We start from the raw sequence: 16902 nt of genomic DNA on the forward strand, positions 1-16902 counted from the left end.
ATAAGAAGACCATAAAATGCTACTAGTAATTATGTTTTTCCAAAGTGAATCATTAACTTTTGTTTATTTGCCTTTTTAAAGCTATTTTCATTTCTGTCCTTCACTGGATAAAAACGATAAAAGATCCAGCAAATTGGATTCTCCCTTTTTCCCCTAGCACACACCTATGTGCAAAGGCTGATGAGACAGCAGCTGATTAGGAAGCTTATTTGAGGGAACCTACCTCAATTACTGGATCTTGGCTCAGAAGGAAGTATGTTGGTCCATCTTTGGCTTCTTTGCAGTCTCACTGCTGTTGCTATATCACAGGATACAACACAAGAGGCCAGCAACTTTTTGTCTCAATTCAATGTACGAGCAGAAGATCTATCTTATGCAAGTTCACTTGCCTCCTGGGACTATAACACCAACATCACCGATGAGAATTCCAGAAAGATGGTGGGTACTCAACACTGTCTAGGAATGTTTGCTGTGATATTAGAAATTATATTATAACTACATGATATTTTATTGTATTGCTGTAGATAGATATATAGGAATTGCTAATGGATAAGGAACTAGGGAGGGGTTCAATTTTTGATTTTAGTTCAGTAGTTACTGAAAAATTTCTGATGGTCATTTGGTGGGTTATGTGAAATGAGTTGGTGACCTAAATCTATTTCACGGTGGATGATTGTCTGCCTCAAAACACTGTCGCTATTCTCATAGATTAGCATCCTTAGCAATCACCAGTGGAATAGGTAGAATTGTACTGTGAGGAAAATTTAATGAAGACATAGATTTCCAGATTCCCAAGGCCTGATGTTCTGACTAACAGAAGCTAGTATATAGCCACAGGAAGGACAGTGACAGTTGTGCTTGCCCTATCTCACAATAAGATTCACTATCTCCCAGTCTCTAACTATCCAGCCTCTTCTCAGCCTCTAGCTATCCAGTACAATCACCTGCCCCTCTAGACAGATATCATATGCTGTGACAGCATTCAACCGTAATCTGATTGGTCACTGAGGATTCAGTGCTGCAGCCATATTAGAAAGCATCTACTATCCTTGGAATCTTGAAAATCAATGGAAAATATTGTGGTGACTTTTGTAGCTATATTTTAAAGCAAACTAGTTTCTAAATGACAGGTTTCAGAGTAGCAGCCGTGTTAGTCTGTATCCGCAAAAAGAACAGGAGTACTTGTGGCACCTTAGAGACTAACAAATTTATTTGAGCATGTTTCGGCATGTGATGATGCAGTGTAATCTCAACAGACCTAATTTTGAATAAAGGTATAACCCAGAATCACCACAACCAGTGGAGTCTTATTAGTTAATGAAAACATGGTTAAGTGTAACATTTCTTAATCAAAATATAGTCTCTGATTGCAGGATGAAATCCTCCTGGTTAATCATAGTTCTGTGACATTCTAAAACACATAACATTGAAGCTCCATTTAGCAGCTTTAAGCAAGAGGATAATAAGGTGGCTCAGTATGATACCAGTAATGAACACAAGTATGGTGCTCAGGGATGGTGCCTCTGGTTGTCCCTCGTGCATGCACTATCGTTATGCCAGCAGTGACACTGGTATGGCGCCTGCCCGCTAAAGGGACAGAGTTAATGAAAGGTGCCCCCAGTGGCTTCCTCAAACCCACTTTTTTCATAGAATGGGGTCACCCCTCCATAATCACACAACCATTTTGCCCACTCCTCAACCAGTTCTCCAAATGGGTGGGGACAGCCCATGCACTCAACCAGCCCATCTTGTGGAGAGGTACCGGCTGGCAACCCAACTTCCCCCAGCTGGATCTTCTCATTGGGCAGAAAATGCCCCCTCTCCGCCTAACTCCCAACCTGCTTAGTCATCCCCACTGGGATCAAATAATGTAAAAAATACATTTGCATACTAATACATTTGACTCTGGTTGGGTATCAAACACCAGGACTGAGGTGTTAGAAAGAAAATGATGCCCATTTTTGCTCATTCCCAAAGAATAAAGGGGAAAAAAGACACTGCCAACATATTCATACATAGTTCTGAATGTACACATGCTGGGTGGTAATTCTTATCTTCTGATGAGTCATTAGCAAGGAGCTATGATAACCATAGGTACAATGTCCCTTAAATGTCCTGGAACATACAGAAGGGAGATTAGAAGTGTCCTAAGATTCCAAACCAAACCTGCATGCCAGGGTCTCATTGTGCTCGTTGTCCATAACAAAAGACGGAAATGAAAGCCGGCTCTTCTAGTGACTGCCGAAATCCAAATCCTGTTAAGTGCTAAGGGTTGCACTGCATCTGTGAGCCAGCTTGTCTTGCAGAGTATAGACACACAGAGTAGGTGCAAGCAATTGCGTGTTGTGGGTTCATATTCTGCATGTACAGTTTAGGATCCTAAACTGCATTTGGGAGAGTGTGGTTTTCCATGTCCAATCAGTAAGCACTAATTATTATAACTTTGGGAAGATTAAATATTTGTGTAATCACATGAATTACTAGCGGTGACATGGCAGTTATGCAGGGCCGGCTCCAGGGTTTTGGCTGCCCCAAGCAGCCAAACAAAAAACAAAAAAAAACAAAAAAAAAGCCGCGATCGCGATCTGTGGCGGCAATTCGGCAGGAGGTCCTTCGCTCCGAGCAGGAGTGAGGGACCGTCTGCCGAATTGCCGCCGAACAGCTGGACGTGCCGCCCCTCTCAGAAGTGGCCGCCCCAAGCACCTGCTTGGTAAGTTGGTGCCTGGAGCCGGCCCTGCAGTTATGATTTATTACTTCTATTGTGGCAGCACCCAAAGGACTCAGTCAGGATCATGATTCTTGAACTACGGACTATTCAAATGCATAGGTAGGCATGCCCAGTACCCCAAAGAGCTTACAGTCTAACTCAGGGGTGGGCAAACTATGGCCCACAGGCCGCATCTAGCCCATCAGATCTTTTAATCCGGCCCTCGAGCTCCCACCGGGGAGTGGGGTGGGGAGTGATGCTTTCCCCGCTCTGGTGCTCCAGCTGGGGTGCGGGGTCAGGGGCTTGCCTTGCTCCACTCCGTGCATGCAGCAGCTTCGCACAGCTCCTGGAAGCAGGGGCAGCCAGGGAGTTCCGGGAACCAAGGCCAATGGGAGCTGCGGGGGTGGTGCCTGCAAACGAGGCAACGCAGTGTGGCCCCACCTCCGCATGGGAGCCGGAGGCAGGCTGGGCCATTGTTTCCAGGAGCCACTTCAGGTAAGGGCTGCCCGGATCCTGCACCCCTGAGGCCCCCCCGCGGCCCAACCGCCTGCCCCAACTCTGATCGCTCTCCAAACTCTTTGATCCCAGCCTGAAGTCCCCTCCTGCATCCTAAACCCCTCATCCCCAGCCCCACCCCAGAGTCTGCACCCCCAGCCGGAGCCCTCACTCTCCCCATGTGCCCCAATCCCCTGCCCCAGCCAGCCCTCCATACAATTTCCATATCGAGATGTGGCCCTGAGGCCAAAAAGTTTGCCCACCCCTGGTCTAAGTTAAGACAGCATGTAACACCTGCATGCAACAAATACAGGAGGGAAGGAGGATGAGGGGAGCAGTAATAAGTATGTATGGTTACATAGACCAGCTACGTGCACAGCTTGGTGGTTCTGAATCCATTAAAACCTGGTTGGTTTGTTTTGGGGGGAGGCTCTTGGCTACTTGATTACTATTTTTCCAAATACAAATAATTTGAAAAGCTCTACATCTGTGAATAAATTGAATCCAAAATGTTCCCTAGTTGTTTTCATTGTATAGTAGAAATATTTCCAAAGCTAATGAGAGAACTAGCAAAATCCACAAAACTAATTCTTCATGCAAGGAATGTTTTCTCCCCTAAAACCTATTATCTTGCTGGATTTCTTATAAATGAGTAATTCAGACTTTAATTAATCTGTTTTAGAATGAAGCAGGAGCCAAATGGTCTGCATTCTATGATGAAGCATCCAACAATGCCAGCAAGTATGCAATAGATAAAATTACGGATCCTATTGTCAAACTCCAACTTCAGTCTCTTCAGGACAAAGGAACATCAGTGCTATCTGGGGAAAAATACAGTGAAGTAAGTTGCTAAATGTATGAAGACTGTCCAAAGAGTTGAAATGCATTTCAAAATGTCTTTGGCAGTGGTTACAATATTATTCTTAGTCATTGTTTATCCCAGCAACATATTAAATCCCAACAGTGTTGTCTTGTTGTGAATCATATAGCTTTTATTAGCTAATATTACATATGCGCACATTTAATTTATTGCTAGTTTATATTGTGCATTAAATATCTACACGTTTAGAACATTACATGAACTCATTGAATACCCAGATCCTTCAGCATATGTTACATACAATTAAGCAACACGCATGTGTCTGTATAGCATAGTCAATGGGACTGCTCACATAAGAAAAATTATATACACGCTTATGTGCTTTGTAGGGTCAGGATCTTGGGGAATAAGTAGAAACACAAACAAAAAGGCATTCAATGAAATTCAAAGGTGGCAAATTTACAACTAAGACAAGGAAATAATTGTTCAGATGTGTAATTACCACAGAAAGTGGTTGAGGCCAAAAATCTAGCAAGATTCAAAATGGGACTGGGCATTTATATGGATATCAAGACTATCCAGAGTTATGACTAATGGCTATACACATATCAGAAGGGATATTGAACCTTGTGCTTCAGGGCTTAAGCCAGTCTCTAACTATTGGAGATCAAGATGAGACCTAATGTGGAGGCAGATTATCCTACATCTGTCTACTGTGGGGTTCTTACATCGTCCTCTGAGGCATCTAATGCTGGCCCTTGTCAGAGACAGGATGGAACTTGGGTCTGATCCAGTCTGGCAATTCCTGTGTTCAGAGAAGAGTAGATTGTCTGTGAGCAATTCGAAATGGTTCAGGCATATATTTTGTGTAATTGTAGTGTTGCAGTGGCATTGTGGTTGTGAGTGATAAGGCATTTCCATCTTTATCCTCTATTTTTAGGCACTTATAGCTTTCCAGAAGAAAGACTTACTGGGCTGAAATTGTTAATGCTGGTTCTCAGCTCAAAGGCAACTTTCTGTACTGTTTGACAGAACTTCATTTGTATATTTTTAAATTTTCTGATTGTGACACCGCCTCCCCCCCGCACACACACACAATCATTTTTCATGCTTACAGAAATTGCTCAAACATGTTTTTTTTCCCTCTTGGATAGCTCAGAATAGCTCTGGTACAAAATATCAAAGCGAGCAGGTTGTGAATTGGGGCTATGTCTGTACAGCTTATGAATTCTGGTTGATATTATGAAGTTGTATTATGAAAAACTGTGATATCATTTGTGCCTATATGTATGTGGATCCACTATTGCTGACAGGGCCTGTAGCAGACAGAAATAATAGAAGGTGCTTACCAAGGGAGAGCTGCTAGGTGTGCTCGCTACGGGGGGCAATGAGGAAAAGAGATTTCAAAAATATGTTGGAGATTTCAAAGGGGGGAAGTCCTCCAGTCTCTGTGACCTTTAGGCAGTGGAGTTTACAATTGTGTCCAGAGCCATCACTGTTAGAGGGAATTGGGCATTATGAAACAGCTAGTGGAGGACTGTTAAGGTTGACACTGGTCATACAGTGTCTACACTCACCCTGTGTTGACCTCAGCAGGTGAACCATGATTTCATGCCATTCGGTGAGGTGGTTTTATTGTGTTGCCGTAGTGGGGAACTTACGTTGGCTGGAGACAAATCTGAGACACATACACATATAGGTCAACACAGGGTGACTTATGTTGACCTAACTTTGTAGTGTGGACCAGGCCTAAGGCTCAGTGATTCTATTCAGATGCAATCATCTGGGACAATGGATGAGTGGCAGCCTTAGGAAACCAGTTTAGCTGACTCCTCTGATGGGGGGTGTGATAAAGTAGAAGCAGTGGAAAGTTACCAGGAGGAGAACAAAGGCAATCAGGTGACTGGGAAAAGTTTAAATAAGAAATTCCCAGGAAGGTTCAAGAGACAGGAAAAGGAAGCATGGGGCATGAAAGAGGAAGGTCACAGAAGCTAGGTAAGGGGCTCCAGGAGAGAGAGACTACCAATCATGTAACAGTGTTCAGGAGACAGAAGTCACCCTTCCTGCCTTCCTGGAACCAGATGGTCCCCAAGGACTCCCAAGGGAAGTGTGTTATAGGAAGGGGCATGCCTTTAGGCTTAACTGTTTTGTGTGATCTGTATTCTCCTCTGCTTTACATGATTAAGTATAAAAGAGCATTAAGGTGTTAGACTCTGTGTAAAGTTTGTGTGTGTGTGTTGACTGCTTCACAACTGCTGTGTGCCCCTGAAAGAGTTAAACTGTAACCAGAAGCTTCACACTTCGGGGTGGAGTTCCGAGAGAGGGTGTGCTTGAGTAACTGGGGTATCTTGCGAGTCAGTGCTGATTCTGGAGGACAAGGGCAGGTGGGATGAGGAGCTGGGGTTCTGAGAAGGGGTAACAGACTGAGGGTTGGTGACCAGGAATTGTGACAAACAGGACAAGGGAGGAAACAGTGCTGCAATCTGCTAAGGCTCCCGAAGCTTAACACGCTCTAGGGGATCGAGAGTAGAAGAAGCTGTGGATTCCTCTCACAGCAATCCTCGGGAATGAGTGTGAAGGGGCATTTGCTAGGACACGTGACAGCAGGTATATAGTCCTCAATGAGAGAATATGCTTTACTTGACACTGGAAAAGTTGAGGATAGTTGAGAGAGAAAGAAAGAAGTTAATGATAGATAAGTGAAAAGTGAATGCTCTGTAGCACCACTGGTGAGGCTAAGATGGAGCTGAATATTTTGAGATGCATTTGGCCTTCAGCTGAACCAAGACATAAAAATTAACTTCTGTGTAAATCCACAGCAAACAGATCAACACAATCTACCTTATGTATAATTAAAAAATACACCCAACAATCAACCTGTCTGTATCTGGAAAAGGGACCTTTTCCCCTCCATTAAAACGCGTGTACTGTATACTTACCTAGAAACCCTTGGCATGGATGCCATATACATAAAATGTATTGTTAATCTTTATGATAATGATGATGTATTTGAAGGGTTTTGTGGAATCACTTAATATCCACTCAAAAGATATTACATTATCTGCCTTGTCCAAGTAGCTCCATCTTAGCAAAGCATTTAAGCGCATGCTTAAATTCATTTTTACTCAGGTACAGTGCTTAAGCACATGTTAAACTGCCTTGCTGATAGGGATAAGCTGCTGTACTGAGATTTTAAGGACTAACAGTTATGGAATAGTCATTTTGTATTTATTGCGTTTTATTTTTTAATGGGCTTTTTTGTATTTAAATTGCAGCTGAAAACTATTTTAAGTACAATGAGCACCATCTACAGCACCGGGACCGTGTGTAAACCTGATGATCCATTTAACTGCTTGCCGCTGGAGCCAGGTACAGTATAAACAATGTCTGTCCTGTGCCCTTTACGTTAACAGGTTTCAAGAAGAGTGGAACAAAGCAGAGAGGAGGTTTTTAATTGTGAAAGATCAAATTTTAGGTTTAATAGATCTGCGTTCTCCAAATGCTTTTGTTTTATAAAGCTTATTTGTTGTTGGTGGTGGTGGTGGTGGTGTGGTTTTTATCTCCCAGTACAATTTTGCTGTGACTTTTCACACATGGAAATAATTTAGTGAAATAGCATGAGCTGCAGAGTTCATGGTCCTCCATCTGGCTTGCTCAAAATTACATGCCCCATTTCAAATGATGTAGGTTTGGATGGCCAAAACTTGGCTGCGGCTTCTAAAGTTGCAGAGTAGTCTATGCTAGTTTTACATCACTTGGGGGTTCTGCCATACTGGGGGAGTTTTGTCAAATTCTATCAAAAGAGATAGAAGTTCTATTGGCAGACTTCAAGCCAGATTCTGATTTCTATTACACTGGTGTAAGTCCAGAACACTGCACTAACTTCAGTGAAATTAATCTAGAGTCACACTCTTTTTTAACTGAATCACAAATTGCCCGCATATCTCCGGGCAGAAAAGCCAGGGCAGAAAAGATGAAATGGAAACAAATGAAACATTTCCTTCAATAAACCAAAACTTTCAGCTACAGCATCACTGGTTTTACCCAAAATGTGCATTCAGCTATTTTCATTATTCCTTGTTTTCCTGTTGTTTTTTTAATGTAGAATGACAAGTACTTAAAGAATTCATCTTTTATTTATGGCTCTGGTTCTTTTTTTAAAATGATGACAGGTCTAGATGCTATTATGGCTAGCAGCACTGATTACTCTGAGAGACTGTGGGCGTGGCAAGGCTGGAGAGCTGAAATTGGCAAGAAGATGAGACCGTTATATGAAGGTTATGTTGAGTTGGAAAATGAGGCTGCAAGACTTAATAGTAAGTTACAATTGCAATTATTTTGTCCTTCAGAAGTACAGAGGGCCTGATTCTCCACAGCCTTTCATACCTTGTGCAGTCATTTGTGTCCAAGCAAAGCCAGGATCTTCCCCGCATCGGTGGGTAGCCTTGTGCACACACTTTGAACTCACTTTATACATGTGTAATCTGCAAAGGCCTGGTCTAAACTTAAAAGTTGATTAACATAGATATGTCCTGTCACGGTGTGAAAAATCCACACCCCTGACCAATGTAGCTATGCCAACCCAACCCCCCAGTATAGACACAGCTGTGTCAATGGAAGAACGCTTTGGTTGACATAGTTCCCATCATTCAGGGTGGTTCTGCCTACCACCAACAGAAAAAACCCTTGTGTCAGTGTAGGCTGTGTCTACACCAGGGAGCCATGCTGGCATAGCTCCGGTGATATACCTATGCTGGTATAGTCTCTGTAGTATAGACATACCTCAAGGTTTTTGATTTCAAATGGGCGCGCTTTGAGAAATTACGGGAGCTAGTTAGTGAAGTCAACTGGACAGAAGAGCTCAGGGCAGGGGTGGGCAAACTTTTTGGCTCGAGGGCCACATCGGGGTTGCAAAACTGTATGGAGGGCCGGGCAGGGAAGGCTGTGCCTCCCCAAACAGCCTGGCCCCCGCCCCCTATCCGCCCCCTCCCACTTCCCGCCCCCTGACTGCCCCCCTCAGAACCCTCAACCCATCCAACCCCCCCTGCTCCTTGTCCCCTGACCGCCCCCTCCCGGAACTGCCCCCTTGGGACACTGCCCCCTACCCCCCCCCATTCCCTGACTGCCCCAACCCCTATCCACACCCCCGCCCCCTGACAGGCCCACCCGGGACTCCCACGCTTATCTAACCCCCCCGTTCACCATCCCCTGACCGCACACCTCCCGCGAACCTCCACCCCATCCAACCGCCCCTCTGACTGCCCCCTGGGACCTCCCACCCCTAACCGCACCCCAGGACCCCACCCCCTATCCAACCGCCCCTGCTCCCTGTCCCCTGACTGCCCCTGGACTCCCTGACCCTTATCCAACCTCCCCGCCCCCTTACCATGCCTCTCAGGAAAGCCTGGGAGGTGGACGGGCACAAGCCGTCCAGCCCGGCAGGAGCAGCAGGCCAGAGCACTCCCCATGTGGCTGCGGGGGAAGGGGGAAAGCAGGGGAGGGGCTGGGGGCTAGCCTCCCCAGCCAGGAGCTCAGGGGCCAGGCAGGATGGTCCCACGGGCCGTAGTTTGCCCACCTCTGGCTCAGGGATTTAAAAGCGGAGGCAGCTTGGAATTTCTTTAAGTCAGAGGTGCAAAAACTATGTGGAATTTGCATCCCAAGCAAGGGGCAATAACTAGTAACAAAGGGCTGCAAACCTAACAAGATGAATAACCACCTCAGAAAGGATATTCGTGGTAATTAGAGAGCCTACAAAGAATGGAAGATGGGATTGATCAGCAAAGAAAGCTATGTCTCAGAGGTCAGAAAGTGTAAGGATAAAGAGAGAACTGCCAAAAAGCCAAGCTGAGTTAGATCATGCAAAGGAAATTAAAACAATTAGTAAAAAGTTCTTTAACTGTATAAATAAAAGAACAGGAAAAGAAGTGAGGCCACTATGCTTTCAGGATGGGGTAGAGGCTAAGGATAATCTACGTGTGTCCCAACAACTCACAGCTCAGTTTTCCATAAGGATGATAAAGTAGAACAATGGTAGGATGGCTAATGGGAATGAGTGTACAAAAATGGAAATTACCACCTCTGAAGTGGTAGCAAAACCCAGAGCTTAATGCTCTCAAATCAGGGAGACTAGATAATGGAAGTAAACAGAAAAAGGGATCAAATGCAACGTGGGTTTACCAAAGGTAGATCATGTCAGACTAATCTGGTATTTTTGATAAAATAACTAGGAACTGGCTAAAGGGGAGACAACAAGTTGTACTGAAAGGAGAGCTACCAGGCTAAAGGACAGTTACTAATGAAGATACTTCAGGATCTGTCTTGGGGCTGAGAGCCTATCTCATGAGGGGCGATTAAAAAAGCTTTGTTTGTTTAGGCTGGAAAAACAAAGGCTGAGGGGAGGATAGGATTTCTGTCTAAAAATGCATCAGGGCAGTAAACACCTGGGAGGGTTGAAAAACTGTTTAAGTTAAAGGACAATGTTGGCACAAGAACAAGTAGGTATAAACTGGCTATGAATAAATTTAGGCTGGAAATTAGAAAAAGGTTTCTAACCATCGGAGGAGTGAGGTTCTGGAACAGCCTCTCAAATGGAGTAGTAGGGGCAAACAACCTAACTAGATTTTAAGATGGATCTTGATAATTTTATGAATGGGATTACATGATGGCATTGCCTGCAGTAGCAGGGACTGGACTCGATGACCCAGGAGGTCCTTTGCAGTCTGACAGCCCATGTTCCTATGTGACTAACTGTATGAGGTGCAAGGCAGTGGAGAATCAGGCCAGTGATCAGACCAGATACATTTCACACATCTTACACCATAATGACGAGGTCTGTCTTTGTCGGCATTTTATCTCACTCCCATAACTCCACATTATCTTTCACTACCTGAAATTAAAACATTGCCCATCACTGGGCTGCACTGTATTTCACGGCCTCTCAGTCACAGCTGAGTGGATAACTGTGGATGTGGCTAAGTCTTTTTGTATCCATTGAGTTGTATCTTGTTGTATCAGATGGAAGAACGCATATGGTGTTAGACTTTTATATATTATGTTCCATGAATGATCACATTTTCTAGGATTATGTTGGCAGAGAAGGCAATAGGTGGAGGAGGCAGGCCAATAATTCGCCTAGGTAAGGTGCAGATGCAGCTATTATCTGAGCATTTGAAGGAATTTTTAATTTAAGGCACAAAAGATTATGCAGTGTAATGCTTTTCAGAGGAGATCTTCTTCCCACCAATCAGAGAGGATCATCCTCTCAAGAAACAGCAGCCTGGATTAGTTGTTTTTATCCTGAGAGCTTCTATGATAGATCATACCATAGCATATAAATAACACCTAGCAAGGTGTAGCTACATCATAAGAACATAAGAACGGCCATACTGGGTCAGACCAAAGGACCATCTAGCCCAGTATCCTGTCTTCCGACAGTGGCCAATGCCAACTGTCCCAGAGGGAATGAACAGAACAGGTAATCATCAAGTGATCCATCCCCTGTCACTCATTCCCACTTTCTGGCAAACAGAGGCAAGAGACACCATCCCTGCCCATTCTGGCTAATAGCCATTGATGAACCTATCCTCTGTGAATTTATCTAGTTCTTTTTTGAACCCTGTTATAGTCTTGGCCTTCACAACATTCTCTGGCAAAGAGTTCCACAGGTTGACTATGTGTTGTGTGAAGAAATACTTCCTTTTGTTTGTTTTAAACCTGCTGCCTATTAATTTCATTTGGTGCCCCCTAGTTCTTGTGTTATGAGAAGGAGTAAATAACACTTCCTTATTTACTTTCTCCACACCAGTCACAATTTTAGAGACCTCAATCATATTGCCCCTTAGTCGTCTCTTTTCCAAGCTGAAAATTCCCAGTCTTATTAATCTCTCTTCATATGGAAGCTGTTCCATACCCCTAATCATTTTTGTTGTCCTTTTCTGAAACTTTTCCAGTTCCAATCATCTCTCTCCCCATGCAACCATACCTCTACCTATCTACTTTCCTGTATTTTATACTTACTCAAAAAAATCTAACCAGAGGCAGTGCCAAAGCATGGAAAATTTAAGTCCAAATGGTAAAAGTTTGTCAAAGTTACAAGCAATTGAAAAGGGAAGGTTGTAATGAAAAGTGTCAAGGCAACTTTAACTAGAGGCCTCGCTGTCAGCTCCCCCAATATTAGAGAGGGCCCAGACAGTGGGCTTTAAACATGAACCATCCCCTCCCCAACAAATTTCATGGAGGGGAGGTTGAATTTGAATCCCAGGATCTGAGCTTGCCCCTGTAGTTGTACTCTTGAGGTAGATTCAAAACTAGAAAGGGCTTTTTTCCTATGTCTAGTTTGGCAGCAGCCTGCCCTGCATATGTTTTATGAGAACGATTTGTGAGATTTCATTGTCACTGAACCTGAACCCAAGTCTTCATTCTCCATTGACCTCTAATCTAATGAAGAACTCCAGCCTAATCTGTCTCTTCATTCTGACTCTCTGATTAGTATGAATCATAGATAGACCTACAAACAGTTGCTGCAATTTCTGTTTCTGCTGTCCCTGGAGACCTGGACTATCTAAACTGCAGTGGACCAGAGCTTTTCCATGGGGTGGCTTCCTCCCTCCCACCATCTCAGAGGACACATGCCTTCAGTTCCAATACTAGTAACTTCATTTCTTCCCTTATAGGGAGAGATTGTTTAAATTTCAGGCTGGACTCTGGTCTCAGTATGAGCATGCCTTTGTTTTACAGAGTATTCTGACTATGGAGATTACTGGAGAGGAAATTATGAAGTAGATGATTCCACAGAATATGCCTACAGCCGTAATCAGCTGATTGAAGATGTGGAAACAACATTTGAGCAGGTAGTGATTCAGGGTCAAGTTGTGGGAGTTTTCTTAACCACTGTTCCGTAGTTTCATTTTGTCATTTCTACACTGGTTAGTAATTTGTGAAAGTTTTGTGACTTAAACTGCCATACTATGGGGAAATAGTACAACTCTGCCTAGCCCACTGGCCTTGGGTAATGTAGGCTCCACAAACCATAATCAGGTGGTTTTGTTCATAACATTTATTGCTCTCACAGTCCTTTCAGTTTCACCTGGAGCTTCACATTCTCATGAACTTAAAGACTTCAAAGCAAACCTGGGGCAAGCGCAAATGGAACTTGCAGGTTTCCTAGGAACCTGGACACTTTTCTGGAATGCTCTTCTCCCTTTGCTCAACAGGGCCTGAATTTGTTACAAAGCCTATATATTTATCTAGTCTTTTAGGGGCAAATTTAGCTCCCTCCGTCACAACCATAGAAGGTACCCTTTGCAGTGGAACTGGGGCAAAAGATACAGCAGCGTGCAGGAGGTAGGAGAATGAGGGGTGTGACTATATGTTATGCAGCTTCTTACATCCTTCTCCTGTGTGGGGGTTATGTGAATCCCCACAGAGAGCATTCTGCCATGGGACTGTAGTGACATCCATTGAGTGGCTCCATAGCTATTCCATGGCTTAGGGATAGATATGCCTCCCTCCCTTGCATCTGTGCAGTGCTATTAGGGCCTTACTGAGTGAAAGCTGGATTACAGTAGCATTTTGTCTCCAAGCTCTCATATGCAACTTAATGATGGGAATATGGTTGCCAGAGTCCTGTTAGCCAGCTGTTTCCTCTGGTAACACCCCAGTACCACAATGAGGTCAGGATAGGGTGACCAGACGTCCCAATAAAATCGGGACCGTCCCGATATTTTGGTGTCTGTCTCGCGTTCCAACCGATCTTTTGTCGGGACGTATTTTGTCCCGATATCCGCCGGCAGCACTGTGTTGTTTTTTTTTTTTTTCTCTGCTGGCGGGCACCTCCTCCCCCCGTGTCCTGATATTTTCTTCCCCTCATCTGGTCACCCTAGGTCAAGATGGTCTTTACAAAGGACCCTGTAAAAGTCACCAAATTCATTCTCAAACTTCATGGCCTGATATCAATATTGTGGGACAAGACGACAACTGGATTGCAAATTTCAGAATGTATTCACATGACATTGTGGACGTACACCTAGGACATTGGACAGGTGCATGATAATACAATAAGCAATATCCAGTTGGTTGAATCTTAGAGGCTCTGCATTTCCAGATGGTGGCTTAGACAAATTAATGGCTCTGTGATCTAGCCCCCCTTTTTTTTTCAGATAAAACCTTTATATCGGGAGCTACATGCTTATGTGAGGTACAGGCTGGAGAATGTCTATGGCTCAGACCGCATCAGTTCAACAGGATGTCTTCCTGCTCATTTACTCGGTATGAAAAAGCAACTGTATTATACAAGCTTGATTTCATAGACACTTACTGCTGTGGGAGCAGGACAGTGCCATTTAAGACATAAATATTAAGACATTAAACTCATGTGAATCCAGATTCTTGATATAATTTTGGGCCCCATTGCACTAGGTGGTGTACAAACACACAGTGAGAAAGACAGTCCCTGCCCTGCAGAGGTTACAATCTAGATAGACAAGACAGAGAAAGGGTGGGGGGGGGGGGGAGGGAAGGGAAACAGAGGCATAGAGAATTGAAGCAATTTGCCAAAGCTCATACAGCTGGTGAGAGGCAGAGGTAGGACTAGAACCCAGGGTCCCTATCTTCCAATCCAGTGCCCTTTCCATTAGACCACATTGCCTCCCAAAAATGGCACTATATAATGTAGCCAACTTAACATCATTAAAGGAAATTAGGTCAAGATTCTCAGAAATGGGTATCTTAACCTAAACTACTAAACTCAGGAACATAATTTTAGGCACGTATTTTTTGAAAATCTTGACCTTAACTGTAACATTCTTATTTTAACTGTGCCACCTTTATGTTGCATTAATATAATATATACATTTAGCCATATATGAATAGCAGTTAATGAAAATAATCAATTGTAGTATTACACATAGAAATGCAGGGGATGTTCAGTTGTTTCAATTTTGAATGGTCCTGAAGCTGTATGGTAAGAGGTAGTTTATCTCAGGGAATGACGATGTTTGCTTTTCATTGAAGAAATTAGCACCTTTGAGGTTGAAATAATTTTGGTATGGCAAATAAAACTATTTTTTTTACATATTTTCTAAAATATTCTACTTGTGATATCATTATATTAAATATATCCTGTCTATGTCTATCCATCTGTTGTCTCATACTTAGATTTTAAGCTCTTGGAACAGGGACCATTGTGTTCTGTCTTTGTACATCCATGACTGGGGCTCCTAGGAGCTAACATAATAATAATAATAATGTGCCTGATGCAAAGCCCATTAACGTTAATGTAAGGACTCCCATTCATTCCAATGGGCTTTGCATCAGGCCCTAGCTTACATGTGTGAAAATCCTTACACCTGTTATGATACAAACCCAACATTCTGGTGATGACTTTGAGCATGGCAGATAGTATGCTATTTAATTAATTTGTAACTTTCCCTTCTCTGTTGAAGGTGACATGTGGGGTAGATTTTGGACTAATTTGTATGCCTTGACAGTCCCCTATCCAAACAAACCAAACATTGATGTAACGTCTGAAATGGTTAAAAAGGTAAGACTTCTAATGAGATGTCAAGCAGCAATTGGCTGCATTGCAAATATGGTTTTGCTGTGATTCTCATGGTTCTTTAAATGACGTTTTTTGGTAGTATATTAAATGGAATACTTCAGCCATCCCCCTGGAAACCAGGGCTGGCTTTAGGTATAGTCATGCTTCAGGCACAGAATTATTTACTACACTCCCTTTTATTGTTTCCTTTACTCTTCCCCTGTGTTTATCCATTCACTTCCCATCTGTTCCCCTCTCCCTCACTATTCCCTTCCCTGTCTCTCTCTCTCTCCATCCTCTTCCACTGTCTAGTCTCAGCTCTAACTCCCTTTCCCTCTTCTGCATTTGTTCCACAAGATATGTTTTGTGTATAAAAATCCCAGTAAATAAAATTCCACCTAAGAAATCATTGCACTAACAAGACGTTTGCCCTGGTCAATCTGCTTATGTGTTGTATCCTTTTTCCCAACTCTGCCAGTCTTGTGTCTTTTGACTGTAAGCTGTAAGGACAGTGACTGTCTCTTCTGTGTTGTACAGTGCCTAGCACAATAAGGCCCTGAACCTGGTTGGGGCCTCCAGGCGTAATAACAACACCAATAATAATGTTCTGTGATGTTTAGTCAAATGTTTGTAGATTTGCATGAATTTCATTCATTTTACAAAAACAATCAGGAGAGCTTAATATTTAACATTTAACTATTTATCCTAAATATACCCACTTCTTGGATAGGAAGCTCCACTAATATGGCCCCATTGCCAGAGTACCTGAACCCAATCTTTAATGGATTTATCCTCACAACACTCCCGGTAAGGTAGGGAAGTTCTGTTATCCCCATTTTACAGGTGGGGAATTTAGGCACAGGGAGACTAGGGGTTTATCTACACAGTGAAGCCTAGTGTGCAGTAAGCTAGGTGTGGATTTACAACTCCTCACTAACTCCCCAGGTGGACACTCTTACTGCACACTGCTAGTGAGGATGCACTCCACCGACACAATGAGCATGGTGTGGGACATGCAAGATCGATTTGCTTAATTTGGAGGCTCGATATCGACTTACATAAATATGTCGACTTAACTTTGTAGTGTAGACATGGCCTAAGAGTGCCCTCAGGTGGCTTAGCTTAGTACACTTGCAAAGTGCATTAAGCTAATGTGCACAAAGGCAGTCTTAGGCCTGGTCTACACTACCCGCCTGAATCGGCGGGTAGAAATCGACCTCTCGGGGATCGATTTATCGCGTCCCGTCAGGACGCGACAATCGATCCCCGAATCGACGCTCTTACTCCACCAGCGAAGGTGGGAGTAAGAGCCGTCGACGGGAAGCCGCGGAGGTCGATTTTGCC

General features: G+C 43.6%; 1 protein-coding gene across 1 annotated transcript in view; it reads left to right on the top strand.

The window, feature by feature from the left end:
* Positions 1–255: 255 nt before the first annotated feature.
* Positions 256–16902, top strand: part of ACE2 (angiotensin converting enzyme 2) — a 37215-nt gene continuing 20568 nt past the window's right edge. The window contains exons 1-7 of the mRNA XM_065419661.1: positions 256–438; positions 3885–4043; positions 7298–7391; positions 8195–8338; positions 12759–12871; positions 14180–14288; positions 15464–15561. Coding sequence (XP_065275733.1) covers positions 256–438; positions 3885–4043; positions 7298–7391; positions 8195–8338; positions 12759–12871; positions 14180–14288; positions 15464–15561 — 900 coding nt within the window. The remainder of the gene's footprint in view (positions 439–3884; positions 4044–7297; positions 7392–8194; positions 8339–12758; positions 12872–14179; positions 14289–15463; positions 15562–16902) is intronic.

This window comes from Emys orbicularis, chromosome 1 (genome assembly GCF_028017835.1).
Source record: "Emys orbicularis isolate rEmyOrb1 chromosome 1, rEmyOrb1.hap1, whole genome shotgun sequence".
Classification (NCBI taxonomy): domain Eukaryota; kingdom Metazoa; phylum Chordata; order Testudines; family Emydidae; genus Emys; species Emys orbicularis.